General features: G+C 42.2%; 1 protein-coding gene across 2 annotated transcripts; it reads left to right on the forward strand.

The window, feature by feature from the left end:
- The first annotated feature begins 6,513 nt into the window (after nucleotides 1-6,513).
- On the forward strand, nucleotides 6,514-14,939 carry DDX5 (DEAD-box helicase 5). 2 transcript variants are annotated; one of them, XM_026711068.2, is made up of 13 exons: nucleotides 6,514-6,636; nucleotides 7,863-8,028; nucleotides 8,139-8,235; nucleotides 8,321-8,454; nucleotides 8,546-8,611; nucleotides 8,988-9,129; nucleotides 9,220-9,380; nucleotides 9,545-9,717; nucleotides 9,811-9,921; nucleotides 12,508-12,569; nucleotides 12,645-12,704; nucleotides 13,859-14,083; nucleotides 14,272-14,939. In XM_026711068.2, exons 1-13 carry the CDS (start codon nucleotides 6,605-6,607, stop codon nucleotides 14,643-14,645), a joined length of 1,803 nt encoding a protein of 600 aa, XP_026566853.1. In that variant the 5' UTR covers nucleotides 6,514-6,604; the 3' UTR covers nucleotides 14,646-14,939. The 2 variants fall into 2 exon arrangements, with proteins under 2 accessions (XP_026566853.1, XP_026566854.1); XM_026711069.2 differs by having other exon boundaries at nucleotides 6,514-6,612.
- The last annotated feature ends 694 nt before the right edge of the window (nucleotides 14,940-15,633 follow it).

Genomic DNA, 15,633 nt, shown 5'->3' on the forward strand with positions numbered 1-15,633 from the left:
CAGGGCCATTCCGAGAATTGTATGGTTGAGTGGCATCTAGCTTCTCCTGCAAGGATTTGAAACAGGTTAGGGCAAAAATGTAAAGCGCGACACGCACATTTGCATTCTTGACCGGCTGTCCGCAAGGAATATAAATCCATCCATTCCCCTCCAGTCTTAGCTGAAGAAGTTTCTCGGATGAGAAGCTAAACGTCGTGAAAGAAAAACCAGAAAGTCCAGTTGCCTCTTAAAAAAAAACACCTTTGGGACAACCATAACCTGGATGACTGAGTATCTCCATGGACACACACTCACTCTTTCTGACCTTAAGATTTTCTGTTCAATTCTGTGGCAAAAACATCTGGAGAAGCTCCCTTTTCCACCAATTAACCTCTGTGCTCTTAACAAAGGAGAATATTTGTAGCTCAGGGTCGAAATGAGGGGTACTTGGTCTCTCTGAACTTGCTTGTTTTCTGAGAGACCTTTCATTATCCAAACATCACAATGTTATCTAGTTTGGGTATTGAAATGTCCCCTTGTTTGGATGTCAAGACAAGAAAGGGAGGCCTGGGGAAGGCACCCATCCATCAACATGAGGTCAGAAATCCACTTTTTCAATCTGATGTGGAGAATGTTGGAACTTTCAGTTTATTCCTGAAAAAGGAAGAATGGTCTTGCCTAAGGAGAAGTTGTAGTGCCACAAGATTCATTTGGAACAGGAAGTAGAAGGGGATGATTTGATTATCATTCGCCTAATATCTCAATAAGATAGCTGGAGCAGGAGAGTTGACATACCTGAAGAACCTAAAGTGTAATATTAACATAACAACAGACCCAACCTATATGTCAATCGATCACCACCCACACCTGACAAGACAGATCACGAGTCTCACCTGATGTGACTCTCCCATCACAAGATTTACTTGCCATGTAAAGCCCTTATAAACAGAAGAACATCAACACTAACATTCCCTAAATTCTGCTGAAGATGTTATTTAGCCTGGTAACCAAATGTTTGGAAAGCTTGGAGAATGAACCTCCATTCAACCCCTGCTCAAGCAGGAGATGCTATACCATTTCAGACAGGTGGTTATCCAGTCTTTTCTTTAAAACCTCCAGTGATGAAGCACCGACAACTTCTGAAAGCAAACTGTTCCACTGGTAAATTAACAATTGTTAATAGTTAATTATGCAGAGGGCCCTGATCATAGCCATAAATGACCCAAATATGGACCATTTATTGCTACAAATAGGGACCTCTGCATGCCAAAGAAAATTGGTGTGTGTCTGTGCACACACAAAATGCAAACAGGTTCTGTTTTGAATGCTGGAAATGATGACAAACTCTTAAAAAAATCCCTTGGAATAAAACAAATTCTGGTGCAATCTTGGAGTAATTTTATGGGATGAGTTGGATAAAGCTGGTGTAGGCATTGCCCTCTTCCCCATTGCCTGCCTCATCCGCCCTATGCTAGGTTGCTACTGAGGTCCTACTTCACTCCAATCTTCTGGATGCCTTCCCTCCCGCTCTTAAGCCTTTGTTAGCCAGGCAATAGCCCATGTACTTGGTTTTTGTTTGCATGGTCTCAGAAGCAAAGAATAGGATTTCCGTGCAGCATATCACAACACCTGCCTTCCTCCAAATGTTTGCCTTTCCATCTGTTCCCCAGTCCCGTTACTAATTTCTTGTTTTATTCCTGATACTTCTAAAATAAATAATAGTTCAATATAATAAAAATAATTTCCTTCGTATAAGATGATATAATCTGAAGTGTAGCATCCTGCATTTGGGTCTGTTAGAATCATCAACTTTCAGGTGCCTGAAATAGTACAGGATGTAGCATTACTAAAATTTGTTTGGCCCAAAGCTTACGGTATGTTCAGTTATGCTACATGTTGATATTAGTGAAAATACAGTAAGTAGAAATGAATAATAGTAGTGACTGAACACTCCAAAACACCTGTGAGATATACCAAACCATGCATACAATCTACAAAAGTGACTTTGATGTAGTGAGATTATATCCTGTAAAGAGGTTTTTAAATTAATGCAGCACAGTAACCACAGCACAAGAAAGTTATGGTTTTAATTGAAAGCACACATGAAAAAATAGTGGGGCATTACAGCCACTAAACACCTTTGGGCCATCCCCAAATCATCCAGTTGTCTTGACAATCAACCTAGATATGATGAGATTGGATTTAATCTGGAAAATTTTTCTTTACAGGTAGGCCTTGACTATTCAAAGTTATAACAACACTGAAAAAGGTGAGTTACAACTGTTTTTCACGCTTACAACTGTTGCAGCATCCCTGTGGTTATGTGATCAAAATTCAAACACTAGGCAGGTGAATCAGGAAGGTTGCAGTGTCCTAGAGTCACATGATCAACTTTTGTGATTTTTCTGACAGACAAAATCAAGGGTGAAGGCAGATTCACTTAACAACCTTGTCACTAATTTAACAATTGGAATGATTCAGTTAACAATTGTGGTAAGAAAGATCATAATGGACAAAATCAACTGTTTCACTTAGTGGCAGAAATTTTGGGCTCAGTTGTAGTCGTAAGTTGAGGACTACCTGTGTTTTGCTTCTTGTAGGTGTTGAAAGTCCCATTGGAATCACTGTCAAAAGCATGAAAGTCCTATGGGTGCTGCTAATTGCTGCTTTTTGTGGTTAATACTTGCTACTGTTCAGTTTGTTCAGACTGACTGTTGTTTTCGATCTGTTTTTGCTGCAATAAGTTATCAATCTTGTGTTAACACACCTTATATCTGATTGTCTTTTTCCTGATTTGTCACATGGGAGCAGAACAGTATGTGCTAGGATTGTTTTAATTACATTGGTGTGATGTTGTTTAGCACTAGAGCTCCCTGAAACTCTGCAGTAATGGATATTCTGTCACTGTGATGCGACTGTAATTCATTGCTTAAGGGCAGCCATATGCTATCTTCTAATTCTTTTAGGTTTTGTTGGAAGAAATATCCTTCTGGGTTCAGTGGGAAAAAGACACTGGAAACATGGAGGTTGTTTGAAAGGTTTAATGGTGGACAGGAGGACACATGGCTTGAAGCTCCAAAGTGAAAAGGATGATCACATGCTTCAAGATGAAGGAAAAGTTCAAGAAAAAGGGCTTAGGTACTGAGAGTGCCTGGGTTTTATAACCTTTGCTGGGATTTGAATTGGAGCTTGTATTCTGATTGGTTGTCAGACTCCCATGAGGCCATGCAGGGGCAACTCTGTAGGCTGTCCTGAGTTCCAGGCTTGGTTGAGCCTTGCTGGATGATGATGTACTGAAAGGGCTTTGGGCAATTGCTATAGTTTTTACCTGGAGATCTTTGTTATGTAAAGTATTCTGGCCCAGGCCTTAGTGACCCACCCATTAACAAAGGTGGGGATGAGTTTCTGCTTCTGAGTTTCTATTTTTTTTAGAGGAAATGTTCTGCCTTTTTATATTTCCCAGGATATTTAATTTTTCTAGGAGAGGTGTGGGTGCTAACTTCCTACAGTTTCTTTACCATCTACCGTGCTATTCCAGATTTAGAATACTATGCTTGTTTTATATTAGGCTCAATCATCAATAAAAATGTTGCTATTTTTTTCTTAGTTGTATTAATTTTTCCTAAACAATATATTTACGTGAATGTATTGCTATTATTGTACTATTATTTTATTGCTGATGTTAACAACTAAAATAGTTAAGGAGAATATACAGCATATTATTAATGATCTGACTCTTTAACCATGCAGTATTACAACAATGTAATTAAATATACATATTGGCCTGTTGAACTGGACATTCAGAAGGGCTGCAATATTAATTTTAGTATGAAGCAGAAAGCTGTTGTTTTTTAATGAATTTTCATGGCAGTCACATATTCACTATACCCTAGCTTTCCAAGCTAAAATACAGTGAAAGGAAAAGCAATCTGTTGACATTCTACCTATCATTTTGCTGAATTACTTAATTCCTTCCACCTATTTTTTGCACAACAGTAACCCTGTAGAAGAGACTTGGGTTGGAATAGTGGGACTAAAAGTCCAGTGAGCTTTCATAATTGGGAATAGAATGGAATTTGTATTTCTCATTCTTAGTTCATCTTTAATTCATCCTTCAACTCTTTCACCTTACTGGCTCCCTTAATAGAGATATACTGGAAGAACTGTGTTAAGCAACACCTCAGCCAATCTGAATATTTCATTAATTAAAAGTAGCAGTACATTTATTATACAACCAGGTCCACTTCTTTCTTTGCAAAAACTCTCATAAGACACATGAGGCTTTCTCAGCATATGTCAATTGTATGGGTTTCCTGTAGTTTCATGTTTTGCCAAATGGATATTTTATGTGGTGGAATAAAAACCAGGCACACTTTTCTTGCCGAAACAGAGATTAGACATGAAAGTTTTGCTGATTTCTAGGGAGGTGGTTGTACTTCTTCAACTGTTTCATTCATAAACAACATGCCTTACAAATACTATAATGCTATGGTAGTGGCATGGAACTGATTGCACAATAAAGCACAATGGAGACTTCAACAAAGTTGTACATTGGAGCAAAACTGGTGATAAAAACAACCATGTGGGAATCCAAGGGAGAATGAAGTCATTTGTTTGTGTAAGAATGCTAGGTCTATTAGATAAGCATGAAAGCAGAACTGAACATTAGATAAGCATGAAAGCAGAACCTGAAATCCTTACTAGCACTGATGTTACTACTTTGGGTAATGAAATGTCTACTAGAATAGTAACATTATCAGTGCTAGTAAGGAGTGTGGTTTGCTGTCAGATTATATTCTGGTGGTTTGCCGTCGGAGGTCGTGGGGGTGGTCTTAGAGATTCTTTGGCTGAGCTGTTTACTGTTAGCTCTTGGCAATTTCTTGATTTGGGTATTGTTCACTTGAGTCTTGGTTTGATGTTAATCTATGCTGATCTAGTGCTGATTGCTGGTGGATAAGTGTTTTGATCTTTTTGTTCTCTTTAATGGCTGGTTGATTGTCTCTTTTGCATAGTCTATAGATGTTAATGCCTACATATCTATTGACAGCTAATTTGTCAGAGTGCTAGGCTTCTAGAAATTTTTGGACTTGGCCTGGTCTAGGATTGTCACATTTCCCCAATTGAAACTATGGTTAAATCTGTCTATATGTTATAAAATTAAAGAATTTTCAACATATCTTCTGATTGCTAGTTAGTTTCAAGGATGTGTTCTGCCAGTTTTCTACTTGTTAGTCTTACATAGTGGTCGTTATAGGTTTCATGTTATAGATGACTCCTGTTTTTTCTTCTGGGGTTGTTGGGTCTTTTGGTTTGCTTAGGATGTTTTGAAGGGCTTTGTCTTGTGTGCTATGCTGATTCCATGTGGTTGTAGTAGTCTGTTAGTGTCCCAAAATAGTATGTTAGTGTTTTCAGGAGGCAACTGGACTTCCTTTTTTCTTTTGAAGCCGTTGTGCTTCTCATCCAAGAAACTTCTTCAGCTCTGATAGGATAGTAGGGAATGGAAGGATTTATACTCCTTGCAGATATCTGGTCATTTGCATCCTTTCAGAGGGTCATTGAAGCACTTGAAGGTTTATCTGTGTCCTCAGGATCACCTGAGTGGTGCTCCTGGTTCCTGCAGTCAGCATTTTTTCCTCTGGAAATCCATTCCTATTCCCACGCCATTCAAAAGGTGTTCATCCCAAATTGTATAGCTAAAAGTCTGTAGAGATTCTCAGTCATCCAAGTTATGGTTGTCCAAAAGGTACTTTTTCAGGAGGCAACTGGACTTTGTTTTTTCTTTTGAATAAGAAGCTTCTTCAGCTGACAGGATAGTGCTTCTCAAAAGAAAAAACACGGAAGTCCAGTTGCCTCATGAGAAAGCACCTTTGGGACAGCCATGACCTACCTGGATGACTGAAAATCTCTAGAAACTTTTAGTCTGTCAGTGGTTTCTGAGATGTACTTGTTGTATGGGCAGTGTAATTCTTTTTAGGGTTTGTGTTGGTGCTGGACTGGGTTGAGTGGTCAGAGACTTTTTGATAAAGTTGCGTGGAAATCTAGGATGCTCAGAGGCTTGAGCCGTACAAGAGACTCAAACTTTTGCTTACATTGTTTTAAAAACAACCAAATCCCTCGAGATAAACGAAACACGTTAGTATCTGAGCAAGCGTGGGCAACTCCAGTTCTGAAATGGTGCTGGCAAATGGGGGAAGGGCAAAGCCTTTTAAGCGAGCCCCAAATTACAGAGGTGGAGTGACGACATCGTGGGCTGGCCTTTTCCGTTTGTTGGAGATGAAAAAGGCAACTGGCTTCGCCAGCCGACCAGCTCCTTCCAGCTCACTGAAGGGCGCCTGCTGATCTCATAGACTACAGCGCACGCGCCACTCGCCTCTAAGCCCCGCCTCCAAGGAAAAACGGAGAGAGCCCTTCAGCCGTTCGAACAAGAACGTAAGAGCACAGGAGTGGGCGGGACCTTCAGTGACGTCAGGAGCCGGCTTCCCGACATTCGTGGCGGTGCCGGGTATATAACCGGCATCCGGCTGTTCAGCCACTCCCCATTCAGTCGCCCTCGTCATCGGCTTCAATTTAGGCTGCGGACTTCTCGATCCCCGCTGTTAAGGCCGCGTTCGTCGTCGTCGTCAACATGCCTGGGTATTCCAGTGAGAGGGACCGCGGGTGAGCCGTGGGGGCTCGGTTGAGTCGGCTCGGCCCCTGCCGAGGCTCAGCCATTTCTTGTGTCGGGTGGCAAGTTGGGGCGTTAAAATGGCGGCGGAGGTTTAACGCGCCGTTTTCCCCAGCGCCGCCGATGGCCGCGCGCGAGACGGGAAATGGGGGGGGGGGGGCGGGCAATCGGCGCCCGAGGCCTCTCTGGAAGGAGAGCAGAGCGCTTCGAGGAATTCTTGGGATCCGCGGCCTCGGCACCCGGAGGGAAACGGGGAAGGAAGGGGCGAGGGACAGCTGGTAGGGCTTTTTTGGGGCGGGGGCGGATGGACTGCGTTGGAGGGGGAAAAAAAGGGGTGAGAAGGACCCGGTATAGAGAGTAGAAGGAAGCGGTGCGATTAAAAACATTATCGTGGCCGCATTTTCGTCGAAAGCGGCTTCCTTATGTCTAAAAAAAAAGATGTCCCCGGTTGGGTTAATGGTTAGCCCCGCCATGCGGTGGCTGAGAGGAAAATCAAAATGCCGGCGGCGGCCGCTTCTGCTGCTGTCGTCTTTGTTCTTCCTCTCCGCCTGCTTCTCTGTTATCCCCGCCCCGACGTTAAAATGGACGCCCCGCCGGAAAATGTGGCGTAGACAGAAAAAAAAGACAAAAAAAAGAGAGAGAGAGGAGAGCCCGCTCGACCCGAATTCCCTTTTGTGGGGAAGGGCGCCGGCCGCCCCCTTCGTCCCCCGTCATCGCCTCTTGTTTTGCGCCGCAGACGACACAAAAGGGGAGCCGGGGGCTGCGATTTGATTTACTTGCGCTAAGGCGACGCTGCTTTCAGACACAGCGGCCGGGGCTTTTTAAGAAACCCTTTCGGCATCCGACGGCGCTTGCGCATACACCTTCCCTCCCACGCCGTGCGAGAGCAGCCTTTTTACGAACCTGTTAAAGAAACAATCCTGTTTATAAAGCCAGCTGCTTGCTAAAATCGGCTAGGTTTCGTAATTCTTTCTCGCCCACTTCAGAGTGTGACGCAGAGAGGGAGTTCCAAACAATTTAGACGTTTGTTTGGAAAACACCATTGTTTGGACTGATTTTTTTTCTCCCCTGGTTTCTCTGGTGGTGCTTTAGGGCCCACTGTGGATTAATTTTGAGGTTTTGTGATAATAAACATCAGTACCTTCGTTGTTGTTTTTTTAAAAAAAATCACGGCTTAAGCTTTTTAGTTAATTTTTTTTTTTGTAATTTGCCTTTGCAGATTTGGTGGCCCTCGTTTTGGAGGAAGTAGAGGGGGATCTTTAGGGGGGAAGAAATTCGGAAATCCTGGAGAAAAGCTTACCAAGAAGAAATGGAATCTAGATGAGCTTCCTAAATTTGAAAAAAATTTCTATCAGGAACATCCCGATGTTGCCCGGCGTGCTATGGTATGGAAACATATCTTGTATTTAAGTTCTCCTAGTAAGATTGCAGTCTGCAAGCAGTATTGGTTCTTGTAAATGTTATCCACTGAAATGATATTTTGCTATCTTTGCAGCAAGAGATTGAACAATATAGAGCAAGCAAAGAAATCACTGTTAAAGGCCATAACTGTCCCAAACCAGTTATGAATTTTTATGAAGCTAATTTTCCTGGTAAGAAAACAATACTGGTAATGTAGCTTAACAGTTATAAAATGGATTTTTGGACTGTTAATTAGGCAAATGTTTTGTCTTCTAGCAAATGTTATGGAAGTAATCCAGAGGCAGAACTTCACAGAGCCAACTGCTATTCAGGCACAAGGCTGGCCTGTTGCTTTGAGTGGACTAGATATGGTTGGTGTAGCACAAACTGGATCAGGGAAGACATTGTCTGTAAGTAATTGCTGTGGTTATTGATATATTACTTAAATTAATGAAACATATTAAGAGGATTAACAATTGTTCATTCTCTTTTCTTTAATAGTATTTGTTGCCAGCCATAGTACATATAAATCATCAACCATTCCTAGAGAGAGGAGATGGGCCTATTGTAAGTATTCGAACCTATGACCCTTGTTTTGGGAAGGAAGGGAGATGAAGCTAGTTTTGATTGTCCCTGCAATACAGTAGCATTCTTGGTTGAATTCAATTGAAATTTGGCTGTTTCCTAGTGGGAAAATATAATCAGTTAAATTTTAGCATTACCTTTTTAAAGTCATGTTATATTTCAAGGCATCTCTTAAATGAAGTAACATAGCTTCCAGGCTGGAGTCAGTGAAATGATGCAAATTATATTGATTGTAACTAAAAACCTATTCATATCAATGGGTTTTTGATACAAATAAGTCTAGATTTGGTGCTTATGATATTTAATATAACTTAAGTAGCAACAAGTTTAGTAATTCTGTATTTGCATTTCTTCATAGTGTCTGGTGCTGGCACCAACTCGAGAATTGGCTCAGCAAGTGCAGCAGGTGGCTGCAGAATATGGTAGAGCTTGCCGTTTAAAGTCTACTTGTATTTATGGAGGTGCTCCAAAGGGACCACAAATACGTGATCTGGAGAGAGGTATTAAAAAGCACTGTTCAGCAAATTTCTCCTAAACGTGATTTAGGAAATTATAAAACTCTTATCCACCACATTTATTACTGCTTTTAGGTGTGGAAATCTGCATTGCAACACCTGGTAGACTCATAGATTTTTTAGAAGCTGGCAAAACCAACTTACGAAGATGCACTTACCTTGTTCTTGATGAAGCTGATAGAATGCTTGACATGGGATTTGAACCTCAGATCCGAAAAATTGTTGAACAGATTAGAGTACGTATAAATGTTCATGCTTAATGTGCTGAATGATAGGTAATTCTGACTTGAAACATGCTTGTTCCAGGTTCTGTAGGTAGCATTTAAAATAGCAAATAGCAATAGCATTTAAGACTTACATACAGCTTCACATACATTGTTAAATGTTAATCTACTTCTAGCCTGATAGGCAGACACTGATGTGGAGTGCAACATGGCCTAAAGAAGTTAGACAGCTTGCAGAAGACTTCTTAAAAGAATATGTACACATCAACATTGGGGCATTGGAACTAAGTGCAAACCACAATATTCTGCAGATAGTGGATGTATGTCATGATGTAGAGAAGGATGACAAGTAAGTAAATTTGATTAACTCTCTTCATAGTGTGGCGTAGATTGCTTTTTATGTGGTCAATTTTATTACTAAATTCTACTTTTATTGTAATAGGCTTATTCGATTGATGGAAGAAATTATGAGTGAAAAAGAAAATAAGACAATTGTGTTTGTGGAGACCAAAAGAAGATGTGATGATCTAACAAGAAAAATGAGGAGAGATGGGTAAGCTATGCCTTTCTTTAAAACAATTTGAAGGAATAGGCTTTATGCCTGAATTCATATTTACTTACCATATATACTCGAGTAAAAGTCGAGCCGAATATAAGCCGAGGCACCTAATTTTACCACAAAAAACTGGGAAAACTTATTGACTCGAGTATAAGCCTAGGGTGGGAAATGCAGCAGCTACTGGTATATTTCAAAAATAAAAATAGATACCAATAAAAACTTTCACTAGGACAGTTGAGAATAAGTTTGATGTTCACAATTTCCTCTTTGAAAGACCAGTAAATAGGGAACAAGAAGATGAAGAAAAAGGTGTGTGTTTTTTCACACTGCAGTGAACAAAAATGGCATCATAGGAACAGGCTTATTCTCAGTCCAAAGGTTTGTTTCTGATTTCTTCCCTGATTTAAGGGAAATTTGGGAAACGATCTCACTATCATGAAAGGTTTAATTGATTCACTAACCCAAAAGAAGATGATGATGACAGTGGGAGGCAGGAATCACTCTTTCCCTTGCGAGAAAAAAGCAAGAACTGTTCTTATGATCTCTCTCTCTCTCTCTCTCCGTAATACAGTCAAGGCCTTTCCAGCACGTGCGATCCGCCGCCGCCGCTTTGCACCTTGCAAATGCAAAATCCCGGGGGGTGGGGGGGTTGCATTTGCAAAGTGCAAAGCGGTGGGGGCGGATCGCGCGTGCTGGAAAGGGCTTGACTATTCCGGGGAGAGAGAGAGAGAGATCATAAGAACGGCTCTTGCTTTTTACTCGCAAGGGCCGGGCACTGGGGGCTTGCAATTGAGAGAGTGACTCCTGCCTCCCACTGTCATAATCATCTTTTGGGGTAGTGAATCAATTAATTTGGGAAACGATCTCACTATCATGAAAGTCAGTGTTCTCTGCCCGTGGGGTGTTTGGAAGAAAACGCCCTGCAGCATATCCACGCGCGTGTAAGGGGAATGGGAATCAGAAATCCCCGCATTCAACGCCTAGCACGGGAGAAGAGAAAACGCAGCTGTGAGCAAATACTGGGAAAACCTGATTGATCAGAAAGAAAGAGGCAAAAGAGGGAGGGGTGGTGGACGGAGGTCCCACTGGTATTTGTGAAACACTCGGTCGGCAGCGCTTAAAGTCAACGTCCTCGCTCCCACCCACCCAAAGCCACGAAGTCCCCCATTCGCGCAGCCCAGAATCACCCTCCCCTCAGGGGGCAGCAAAGACACCCGGCGTTTCCGGAGACAAGAAGCTCCACCGTGCAATGAAAGCGCCCTGGCTCTAGGCTCAGAAAACAACGCGAGCCAAGGTGGCTTCGGCTCCGCTCGGCTTTGTTTCCTTAGCCCCAGCTGCTTTCAGTCCGCTCGGGAGGAGGAGGAGGAGGAGGAGGAGGAGGAGGTGGTGGCGACTCGTGTTGTTTTCTGAGCCCGCGAGCCTAGAGCTCAGAAAACAACGCCGAGCCGCCACCACCACCTCCTCCCGAGCGGACTGAAAGCAGCTGGGGCTGAGGAAACGAAGCCGAGCGGAGCCGAAGCCACCTCAGCTTGTGTTGTTTTCTGAGCCTAGAGCCAGGGCGCTTTCATTGCACAGGGGAGCTTCTTGTCTCGGGAAACGCCAGGCGTCGTTGCTGTTCCCTGAGGGGAGGGCGATTCTGGGCTGCGCGATTGGGGGACTTCGTGGCTTTGGGTGGGTGGGAGCGAGGACGGACGGAGTCTGCGAAGTGGGGCTTGCCTGCCCTTGCTGGCTGCCTCTGCTTCCTTAGGGGCAGGGAAGGGGGCTCATCTGGACCAAGGGTGAGTCTCCCCTTCAGTTTGCCCTGAAGGATCTTCCGTTGCTTTTGCCTTCTCCCTACGTCTTCCCTCTGTTAAAATCCCCCCCTCCACACACACACACTTATTTTTGGGCGGATAGATTTCGTGTCTGAGCACTCTCACATGACGGTGGGTCTTTTTCTCCCCCTAAAAACAGTTAAAAAAAGAAAAAACAATATATCCTCATGCAAGAACTTTTCTGCTTCCGATTACCCCCATGCTTACAAGTTGCAAAGGAAGCAGGAAAGCGGCTGCCCAGCTCCGGAGCTCCACACCATTTTTTTTTCAGAGGGGAATCTCATTCGAGTATAAGCCGAGGGTTTTTTTTTTTTTTTCAGCACAAAAATGTGCTGAAAAACTCTGCTTATACTCAGTATATACGGTATTTAATACTTTTGCAGTTTGCTCCTAGTCCCAGTTCCTGTAGCCCAGAGGTCTCCAAACTTTGCAACTTTAAGTCTTGTGGACTTCAACTCCCAGAATTCCTCAGCCAGTATAGCTGGCTGAGGAATTCTGGGAGTTGAAGTCCACATGTCTTAAAGTTGCCAAGTCTGAGAACCCCTGCTGTAGACTTTCTAGCCGCCTTGCCTGAAACTGAGTAACAGGAAAGGAAACCTAATTGGATATTGTGTCTTGCATAAAGGAGTATTGTCATACTCTCTTTAAATAATGATTCTGCCAACGCCCCAATTAGTTCCTGTGCAAAATGGAATAATTTTTGTTGCAGGAACCCTGTACTGGTTTGAAAAAAGTATTTGCTATATGTTGTTAAATATAATTGCAGGTGGCCAGCAATGGGTATTCATGGTGACAAAAGTCAACAGGAGAGAGACTGGGTTTTAAATGGTGAGTAAAAAAGATAATAAACAATAATTCTGCAAAATACTTAGTGAAGCAAACTAACTTGGCCATTTCTTGCAGAATTCAAACATGGGAAGGCTCCTATTCTGATTGCTACAGATGTTGCCTCCAGAGGTCTAGGTTAGTACAACTCTAAGCTTGGGTGATACACAGTTTTTTTTTAAAGAAAGTTAATTGCTTTCTTTAACCTCTGCGTTTTTCTAAGTTTTTTCACATAAAGGTGCAGTCTTTGTGGCAAGGCCTAGGCATGACTATCGGAGGACTCGAGGGGGATGGAGGTCTAGTGGAAGTGATCGTCTGGACGCTTCCAGTCCAGTAGAGAGGTGAAAGTTGATCATTGTGTGCCAGTAATCTTCAAAAGGCAAAGACTAAAACTACGGTCCCATAAACTGTTCTCTCAAACGGTAGCTTCATTCACGGTTCACTTTTGCCCGGTTATTTCTACTGTTCCATGCTTTGCATGACTTGCCATGGTGCACTGCTGTTTAGTCTGTGTGCATATTGTTTGCTGTGGTCCGTGAGTCTTTGGATTTCAGTGAGTTTGCTGAAATGTTGAAGAATAATCAAACTTCAGTGGCCTGGTATTTTTTCCCCAACCTTTGAAATGGAGAGAGCAGCTTTAAAATGTACTGAGCCTTGAACAAATTGGTGAGTACTGGCACATGAAATTTGAAAGTCCACCTCTCATTTACAAGTTGGGGTGGGAAAGCAAAGTGGCAAAGCAAACCTGGAGTTCCTCCGTCACCTATACCCTAATCGTCATGTCGAGACCTGCCAGAGAGAGAGACACTCAAGTGAACGCTGGCTTCTTGGAAGCTCTTGCCTAGACGAGACACAGTGCATGAAAACAACTTGATGACCTTTCGGGGACAGGTATGTTTTTCTTGCAGCTGCGGTTAAAAGGTCTTGGCAAGATGAGCAGTGTGGCCCTCTTTTTGAGCTTCTGGTGCGTGGCAAGACCTCATGTTTAAAGTGAGGTCCTTGGGAGCACATGAAGAGGCTACTGTGAACTTATTGGTCCTACTGCAAGAAGCGTTCAGATGTCACTTGACTTGTAGGGGCACTCTGGTAAGGATTTAGATCATGGGATAAATTACAAAGAAGTTCAGAGGGAAAAGTGCATCGATGCTCAATTTTTCTTTTTTGGAATAATTAACATTATTTTCAGCAGTTACCATCTTAAGATCTGTTAGTATCTAACTTGCTTTTTCATCTGGCTGTTGTGGTGTGCAAAATTTTGTACATTGCTTTTGCTGCACTGCAACACTTTACAGATGTGGAAGATGTGAAATTTGTCATCAATTATGACTACCCAAACTCCTCTGAGGACTATATCCACCGAATTGGACGAACTGCCCGCAGCACCAAAACAGGCACAGCATACACATTTTTCACACCTAATAATATAAAACAAGTAAGCGACCTCATCTCTGTACTTCGTGAAGCTAATCAAGCAATCAATCCCAAATTGCTCCAGTTGGTTGAAGACAGAGGCTCAGGTAATTATGACTTACCTAACCCATTGATTCTTAATTGCCTTTTGGCCTAAATATTTCGGTGCCTGAAATAGAGCATGTTTGTATCTGTTGACTGGGAAGTACTGTAAGCCTCCAAAAAGAGCACCTTTGGAGGAAGAAACTTAGGGAGTAGGGGAAGCTCCTGTTAATTTGCTTTTTAATTTTTACAGGTCGTTCCAGAGGGGACCGACGTGACAGATATTCTGCGGGTAAAAGAGGTGGATTTGGTTTTAGAGAAAGGGAAAACTTTGAAAGAACCTATGGTGCAGTGGGCAAGAGAGACTTTGGAGCAAAAGCACAGAATGGTGGCTTTGGTGCTCAAAGTTTTGGTAACGGAACTACCTTTGGTAACAGCTTTGGAGCAGCTGGCATGCAAGGTGGATTTAGGGCTGGCACTCCAGCCTATCAAAATGGCTACGACCAGCAGTACGGAAATAACATGGCAAACATGCACAGTGCAATGAACCAACAACAGTATGCATACCCTGCAACTGGTGGTACGCCAATGATAGGTTATCCAATGCCAGCAAGTTATACCCAATAACTTAGTCTATTTAAATGTCTTGTTTTTCATAATTGCTCTTTATATTGTGTGTTGAGAAAGGATAGTTATTTAATATCTTATGGAACATGCAGAAAGGTCTGCAGTGCAGCAGTAACAATGGTGCACTTTTTCCGCTATTTAAGTTGAATATTCTCTACATTCCTTGAATGATTTTTAGTTTTTTGTACTAGAAAATGCAGACTGTGTTTTCACAAAGTAAATGTACAGTGATTTGAAATAACAGCAACTTGGAGGCATTGCATGGCCTTCGAATAAAGGTATTTCAAAACAGAATTTTCTTGGTATTTGAGTGATGTATTGGTCTAACCCAAAAGTAGTTTGTTACTGCTACAAAGGGCACATATTTGATGCAGTGGAAAAGAGAAGTACCTGTATTTCTTTCAAGCCTTTTGAGACTGACTTGGCAATTCTCAGATGGGAATGAACAGGAACTGACTTATTACATCATTGGAAAATATTTCTTGCTTCTTTTCCCTAGCACAGCTTTGTGTAGCTACATGAGAAATAGACAGTTACTGGGCAAGTTGAACCCTCAACAAAGATAATTTTGGAGATTTATAACTGGGTTCCTGAAGTTTGGGAAATAATTCAAAGGGATACTAAACATTCTCACAAAAACTTAATACCTTTTAATAAAAGATGTCAATAGAAAAGGTTCTACTATACTGATTTTTTTGTCCCCAGACTTAAACCACTGTTCTTGCAATGTAAACCTTCTAGATTCCTGATATAGGCAGATTACAGCTTCAGATACTTAAGGGCCTAAAATGGTTTTGGGAATTAGATATGTTCTAAATACAACCATAAGGTTGAACACTGTGCCAAACACACATTCTAGAGATTTTGGGCCTTTTGAGTTAGTGTTGATTCCTGTCTACTTAGCTAAGTCTCTGCTGTTTTCTTGGCAACATTTTGGAAGTGGTTTGCCTTCGTCTCCTAGGACTGACAAAGTGACTGGCCCAAAGCC

The sequence above is a fragment of the Pseudonaja textilis genome, chromosome 2 (assembly GCF_049901715.1).
Source record: "Pseudonaja textilis isolate UNSWEBS1 chromosome 2, rPseTex1.2, whole genome shotgun sequence".
NCBI lineage: Eukaryota > Metazoa > Chordata > Lepidosauria > Squamata > Elapidae > Pseudonaja > Pseudonaja textilis.